This window comes from Lactuca virosa, chromosome 1 (genome assembly GCF_052849685.1).
Source record: "Lactuca virosa cultivar CGN04683 chromosome 1, Lactuca_virosa_CGN04683_v6, whole genome shotgun sequence".
NCBI classification, from domain to species: Eukaryota; Viridiplantae; Streptophyta; class Magnoliopsida; order Asterales; family Asteraceae; genus Lactuca; species Lactuca virosa.
This window is the reverse complement of record NC_136426.1, coordinates 63,782,882-63,791,620: the sequence shown is the minus strand read 5'-3', so window position 1 is coordinate 63,791,620 and position 8,739 is coordinate 63,782,882. Positions and strand designations below refer to the sequence as shown.

Sequence of the window (8,739 nt, the reverse complement as noted above, 5' to 3'; positions counted from 1 at the left end):
GATTTAGATTTTATAATTTTTTATCACGTTAATCTTCGAATTTAGTAGATGATTGTAGTAATGTAATTGGAGAGCATGTATATAACCTAGATGTACATGTTCAACTTATTCCATTTAAATGTTTAATCTTCAAATCATTAAAGCTGACCATTAAAATGTATTCTGAGTATGCTGAAATTGGTGGTTTTGATGTGAGATTGAGCACACAGACAAGGTTTGATAACAAGATTATAAAGAATAAACATGTTATATGTAATCGTGGTGGCAAACATAAAAAGAAATCTTATGACACATTGGGTACAAGTGGTACTAGGAGGAAACATAATTCAAATTCAAGAGTTATTGGTTGTAAAGCAAAGATTATATTTGAAGCTGTGTATGGAACTCCATATTATAAAGTTTTTCAGTTTGATGAACTTCACAACCATCCACTTGAGAAGAGATGTGATTTAAAAAAGCAAGGCAAATGCCATATACAGAAAAAGAGTTCATAGTGTGTGCTTCCACATCAAAAATAGGCTCAACTATGGCTCATAAGTTGAAGGCAAGTTTGAGAGGTTGGTATGAGTTTGTAAAGTGCAAAGTAGTTGACTATAAAAATTTAAGGAGAGATGTCAACAAGGTTATATGTTATAAAGATGCCCAGTTGATAGGAAACTCAATGAATGACCGTCGAGCTCACTATCCAAATTACTTATTTAAGTTTAATTATCACGATGATGTTTTGGACTCTTTGTTTTGGGATGATGAAAGGGAGAATGCATATTATGCTGAATTTGGTGATGTTATCTCATTTAATGCGACTTTCCGAACAAACAAGTAAGTTATTCTATCCACTTTTTTTATAGTTTATTCATATATGAATATTTTAACTTTATTTTTAATGTTCAGCTTTTAATATTGAAATTATTTTAATAATATACTGTACCTCTATTCATACTTGAATATTTTTATATTCACTTATGATTACATCAAAAATCGACTTTAATGAACACTTCTTTTTGGTGTTATAGGTATCGAATGTTTTTTGTTCCATTTACTGCTATTGATCATCATAAAAAATCAGTTAATGTTGGAGCGGGGTTTCTAAGCAATGAAAACATTGAGTCTACTATTGATTGCTTAAAGCGTTTCTTAAAACTCATGGGAAAGAACCAACACTAGTTTTAACTGACCGAGATGCGACAATAAAACAAGTTATTAAGAATGTGTTTCCTAATTCAAAGCACCGACTATGTATGTGGCATATAATGAAGAAGTTGAAAAACAATGTATTATTTTAATATATTTCAAATATGTTACATAGTATTAGTTATTCATAGACGAATATAGTAATTTTTTCAAATATTAGTATATTTATTTACCAATGTTTATTATTATTTTACTTATTAATGTTTATTCATTTATGAATAAATATAGAAGTTTATTTTATTTTTGTTTTAATACAGATATCAGATGATTTATTTACGAACAAAGACTTTAGAAAAAGATTCTCGAAGCTTGTTTGGGACATGAATATGAAACCTGATGTCTTTGAGGTGAAGTGGGGTTTGCTTATGAAGGAATTCAAGCTTGAAGATACGAGATGGTTTAAAGACATGTTTACAAAATGTGATTCATGGATACCTGGATATTTTAACGATATTCCAGTGTGTGGGTTGATGAAGACTACGTCGAGGTCAGAGAGTATGAATTCATTCTCTAATACCTACTCAAAAAGTGCAAATTTACTTTTGAATTTCATGATGAATTACGACATTTCCATTCAAAAGCAAAGGAATACTCAACGAGAGCTTGATGAGGCAACAAACAAAGGATCATATAAAATGGAAACGCCTCGAGAACTAGAACTACAAGCATCAAAAGTTTATACAAGTACATTATATTTTGAGGTGGAAAAGGAAATATATAAAGCAACTTTTTTATGTACATACTCCTATGTTGGTATTGAAGATGGGTGGGAAGTTTACAGTGTACAACACAACAACAGTAAAAGCAAATTTAAATGTGAATTCAAGGTAATTAATAGTTTTTTATGAATAATGTAATGTTTATATATAAATATGAGAATATTCATATATGAATATTCTAATCATTTTAAAATTAGAACATGTTCATATATGAATTTAATTTATTATATGAATATTTATAATGTTATAATTCATATATGAATATTTATATATGATTATTCATATATGAATATGAATTATTATATATGACTCGAATGTAATATTCATATATGAATACTTATATATGATTGTTTATATATGAGTATTCATATATGAATATGAGTATTTAGATTTGATTTTAAATGTGTAAATTCTGTTTAATTTCTTTTTTCATTTTTTATTTTGTTTTTGTATCAGGTTGAAATAAAAGTTGAAGAGAAAGAAATAAATTACAGTTGTGAACATTTCAACCGTATGGGTGTTTTATGCAGACATGCTTTCACAATAATGATGATATGTGGTGTTAAAGTAATTATTGAAAGGTACATTCTGAAAAGATAGAGAAAAGATGTGATATCATAAATTATCATTTTAGTTCTCATCAATCTGATTCAGGGGATCGTGAGAATGTGAAGCTAGTCAATGATTCATATTAATAGTTTTGAATCATGTTTGGATATTGTAAAAGATGAAAAAAAATTGGCTTCGTTTGCTGAGAAACAATAGATGCTGTTGAAGGAATTTGAGAGTGATTATACATCTGGTGGATTGAAAAGCAAGACGGATGGTGAAGTCGTATGCTAGCTTATGGGTGTTTCTCTTCCTATTCCAAAAGAGATTAATATTCACGTTCCGCAAGTTCAAAGCAATAAAGGTTCTGGAATCAAGAAAAGAATTCCAAGTGCAAGTGAAACAACATATGTTAATTCTAAAAAAACAACATAGAATGTGCTCAGGATGTGGAGAATGAGTTCCTCACAATTTACGTACATATCCAGTAAGAATTGTAGCTGCTCAATCAACAAAAGACATATAGGCTTTTTGATTTTTTATGTTATTTGGTTCTATTCATTTATGAATATATGCAGATAATAATCATAAACAATAATATTCATGTATGAATAATACACTATTCTTGTGTCATTATGGATTTATCAGAAGCTACTACTTAAGACATTTATATTGATATGGAAAATTCATATGTGATTCATGGATGTGGAGAACGAGTTCCTCACAACTTACGTATATGTCCAGTAAGAATTGCAGCTTCTCAATCAACAAAAGACATCTATGCTTTTTTTTATGTTATTTGATTGTATTCATTTATGAATATATGCATATAATAATCATAAACAATAATATTCATGTATGAATAATACACTATTCTTGTGTCATTATGGATTTATCAGAAGCTACTACTTAAGACATTTATATTGATACGAAAAGTTCATATGTGAAATACATGTTAATTATAAATAGATATATCTTGTTTGTTTTTTAATTTACTAATAAATACGTTATATTCGTATCTGCACTTTGTTAAATTCACATATTATTCCTAACTTAATCATAAATTAAAAAACAAATATGAATATATCATAAATTACTACATCATAAATAAATACAAATATGATGTATTCACGATATTTGTTTATTAATTTACTAATAAATAAGTTATATTCATATGTGAACTTTGTTAAATTCACATATTCCTCCTAATTTATTATGATTGAAGATGTTATTATTTACATATTAAACATAAATGAATATATCATATTGGTATTCATTTATGAATAAACAAAAATAAAATTGAAAACTATCAGAAACAATCACACTTGTTTATGAATCATTATCATAAACTTTGAAAATATTTGAATACAAAAAACTAATAGAAATAAGCAAACTTGTTTTTATTACATAATCATTCAACATAAAATAATAAAACCTATTCACAACCATTTCATACACTATTTAATCGATGTTCAAAAACACTTAACAAACCATTTAAAACTTGTTCACAAACTTGTTTCACAAAAGCATCTTACATGTCCTCCAAAAACATTGAACTTCGTCACAAACTGTTCTCCCCAACATCAGATTTCATCACAAACAAGCATCAGTTGTTTGCATAGCCTTGTATGCATGAGTGGTACGCACTGTGAATCACACATTTTGATATTTTTCGGAAAGATCCAACACATTAGCCTTCAACATGTTAACTTCTGAAGTTAACATTCGGTGCGTATACCTTTGCCTGAGCTTCTCTAAAGTAGTTTGTTGAATTGTACTTTCTTTATAAAGACCTAGTTTCCACTTTGAGATTGGCTGTCCCATATAGGTCTCCATATGTCTCATTGCAAAGAACTCACAGTCAACTTTATTTTTAACTGTTCTCCATGGCATTTTAAGTCGTTATGGTATGATAGTTTCTTTTGAGATGACATTGGCTCTTGGATGGTTTATTTCTTTCAGGTATCTCACAAACAAATTTTTCTGATCATTAAGTAAAATAAAAGTTAGATATGTAATAAAGTGGTTCTGATACATTGTTATGAATTGGGTACGTAACAAAGGTTTCAATAGTACTCCATATTTCCCTTCATAATCACCCTCAACTGCACTATTGTCCAGAATTTCAATTGATGGTTTCTTTAAGTTGAAAAGTGCCACAAAAATGTGAGCATTTCTGACAACTATAAAGAATACATGTTTTTTTTATGTATTAATGGTAAGTATTTTTTTTGATAATATCTATCTATCTATCTATCTATCACTCTCTCTCTCTCTCTCTCTATATATATATATATATATATATATATATATATATATATAAACAAGTTAAATTAACACACCACGTCAATATATTTTATGTTTAAGATTTTTTTGTACCCATCAGTGCTATAATGAAAGTTCTCTTTGGATTTTTCATACTTTCTTTCATTAGACAAATTTGAAGATACATAAACATTCTATAACCAATTTTTTTAAAGGATTAGTAAGTTGTTAATCATAAATGAATACATCATATTAGTATATTAAACATAAGTGAAAGGGCCTTTGGCCTAGCGGTAAGGAGTGATTCTCTTAAATGAGAGGTCATGGGTTCAAGTCTTACTAGGAGACATAGGTGGTGTTTAGCATTAGATCATGAGTAGGATAGTTTTTCGTTTGAAAAAAAGAATACCAAAGATATTTATTTTTTATTTTTATATTCATAAGTGAATACATCATTTTGTTATGATCATATGTGAATTACAGTTACATATACATAATTATCTTAAATGATACTAAATAAATCTAATATTCATAAATGAATACATCATATTGGTATATTCAATTATGAATAAAGAAGAAATTAATGTTAGAACACAAACTTACAAAAACTTCAACTTTCAAGAAAAGTTTGTATGGTGAATTTCCAACATCTCTTCCCAGTTCTTGGTGGTTAAATAAATCAGCCCAAGTGTTTAAAACTTATGCAAAAATCTTCGTGTATCCATATAGACTTTCCATAAATGCTCTTTGTGTTATCTGACCATATTTTGTCTAGACAACCACATCTCTGCAAATATATAATCAAAATGTCATATATTATTATTTATATAATAATTATATATGAATATGTATATAAAATAAAGTTACTTACAATGTATTCGCTTGCAAGTTGAACAACCACTCATAGATAATAATCTCCTGATGTGTCAGCTTAGATTTTGTGTCTAGTATCCTGTGTTTGTAAGGTGATTTGAAGCATCAGCTGGCTTTTTGGTGAAGATTCATTAGATTTTTTACTTGAAGTTTGATATGAATTTTGACTGAGACCTAGACTAAAGCTTGGATGAGTATTATCTTCAGTTTTTTATTTTTTTACCTGCCAGAAGATTTACATAATATATTACATCAACAATATAAATTTTAATGTAATATATTAGGTATAATTAATTAGTGAATCTTCTATTTACCTCCATCACTTACTTTTTTGTTTTTCAACTCCAACCCTTTTTTTATCACCTTCAAAATTCAAATCATATATGAATATTGAATCATATAAATAATTATAAGTTAATTATAATATTTTTATATTTTATTCATATATGATTATTGATTATTCTAATCATATATGAATTTTCAAATGTTTTTCCAAAATGTTACGTCCTTCATTTCCTTTTGTCTTCTCAGCTTCTCCTCCGTTTTTATTTTCATCTTCAGACTTTCCCTTGCCTGAAAGATACACAACATATATGAATATCCTATCTATATTTAAAATATTGCATTACTTATTCATAAATGAATATAAATATTTTAATATATTCATTTATGAATAAGTAATGCATAGCATTACTTATGAATAATTAATTCTATCTTTTACTTATTAATACATGAAAAGTGTATTATTCAAAAAAATCAATGTAAGCAATATAATATATTCATTTATGAATAAGTAATGCATATCATTACTTATGAACAAGTAATACTATCTTTTTCATTTATTCATATACTATCTTATTCACTTGTGAATAATCAATCTTATTATATTAACTTATTAGTGAATCATCAATTTACCTCTATCATATGCATTTCCTTTCACAAATTTTCCTCCTTGTTTATCTCCACCTTCATCTTTATTTTCCTCAGTAGTTTCAACTTCTCCTTGTTTATCTCCACCTCCATCATTTCCTTTTGTCTTCTTAGCTTCTGCTCCTCCTTTATTTCTATATTCATACTTTCCCTTGCATGAAAGACATACATCATATATGAATATTCTATCTTTCGTACTCATTCATATAGTGTTTTATTCACTTATGAATAAGCAATGTTATTAAAAAAATCAATATAAGCATTGTAATATATCCACTTAATAGTGAATCATCCATTTACATGTATCATCTCCCTTTCCTTTCTCAACTTCTCATCCTTGTTTATATATACCTTCTGAGTTTCCCTTCCCTACAAGATCCATATCATAGTATATATTAAGTATAATTAATTAATGAATTATTGAATCTATAATAACATTTTTTATTTGTAAATAAATAATAAGTTGATAGTAACATATCTGAAATAACTTGGACTGATCAGAGTGTTAGTTTTACTTCTAGTCATTGGTGACCCTGTTCAAAATTTAATAATTTTTTATTGTGTATTAATATTTTTATATATTTTTATAAAATAAAAGTAAGTCAAATTTTACCTATATCATTATTATCCAAAATAGTTTTCATTTCGGGGTCATTCCAGGTTTCATCTTCTTGACAATTTAAACTTAAAAATCCAATGCCAAGCACATTATCCACAATATTTTCAACAACTTTATCCAACAAATTTTAATTTGTTTCATTTTTTCGACTATTCGCTCCATCATTATTTGTTTCTTCAATCTCCTCATCGTTTTTCTCTTCAGCATTCTCATTTTCAATGATCTCTCGATCATTCTTTGTTCCTTCATTCTCCGCATCGTTTCCATCAAGCAAATAATCTCCTTTAGGTTCAGGTCCATCATTATCATTACCTTCTTCACCATTGCTGTAACGCCCATGTTTCCTACTAGACATTAATAAAGATGATGAAGTGGTTAAGGTCAATAATTGTAATCTTCTAAGGTTAATAAAAGAGGGTTATTTGATTATTATGTGGTATTTTTATGTATGTATGTATGTATGTATGTATATATATATATATATATATATATATATATATATATATATATATATATATATATATATATACATTGTGTGTTTATAGCTACGTAATAAATTAGGGATAGAATTCACATTTAAATAGATTAAAGATTAGGACGAATAGCCTATGAGTGAGATAAAGTAGTCGTAATAAGGATTCCATAGGTATAAGGAGCACTCAAAATGGACTTATAACGGATGAGTTATGACCTGTTGAAGTTTCTCTTTCAAACCGGCGTGACTACGATATCATAAATAGCAAATCGGAGTTAGGACGATTATTAGCCTTAGTAATGTAAACGAAAGTCGTAGTAGTCATTAAAACGAGAGTGTATATATATAGAACACCCTAATCTGACTTCGTAAGAGGAACTTATGATTTTTAGAAGTTTTAGCGTAGCAGTATACGACTCGGAAACCGAAGTAGAAATCGGTTGACTGTTAGGAAAAGCAATCTCAATGAGGGTTGAAGATCTCGTCCATATGGTTCCATCTATATAAAGAATGTCGAGAACGGATATCATATGAGGAAGTTATGAATTTTTAACGGACTTTAACAATTTAAGCCTGTTAAAAAATATTGCTTTAAAAATAAAGTCGAAATTGGCCGATGGAGTCTAAATGAAAGTTGTAGATCTCGTCGAGAGCTTTCCAGGGATATAAAAAACGTCGAAAATGGAGCTCGTACGAAGAAGATACAATTTTCTGAAGTTTTCTGAGAAGCGCCACACTTAGGTGGGTCGCAAGACACACACCTTCTAGAAGGTGGTGCGTGTACCACCATATTTGCGACACGTGGCAGAAAAATGGGAGGAGCGACGTCTCAGTTGTGCGCGGCGCATACACTAGGTACGGTACGCAGTTACGCTATAAATAGACTTTGACTGCTCATTTGCTTCCTCACTCCCCATCCTCCTCTCTCTCGAAATTCTCTCGATTTTAGCCCATTTCCCTTCGTTTTAGCCTTTGGCAAAGCCCTGCGATCCCTAAGTAAGTAGTAGCTAGCGAGTAGAAGCTCTGCCATTTAAATTTCCTAACTTCTGTCAGGAAGAACCTCTGTAAGTTAAGCTACACTATAGTCTTTTCTGTGTAACTTATATTTATAGTCATAA

At 28.7% G+C, this 8,739-nt stretch overlaps 1 protein-coding gene across 1 annotated transcript; it reads left to right on the top strand.

Moving 5' to 3' along the window:
• Positions 1 to 526: 526 nt before the first annotated feature.
• Positions 527 to 2,605, top strand: LOC145114410 (protein FAR1-RELATED SEQUENCE 5-like). The gene is made up of 5 exons (XM_079050404.1): positions 527 to 819; positions 1,014 to 1,065; positions 1,449 to 2,018; positions 2,367 to 2,491; positions 2,545 to 2,605. Exons 1-5 carry the CDS (start codon positions 527 to 529, stop codon positions 2,603 to 2,605), a joined length of 1,101 nt encoding a protein of 366 aa, XP_078906530.1.
• The last annotated feature ends 6,134 nt before the right edge of the window (positions 2,606 to 8,739 follow it).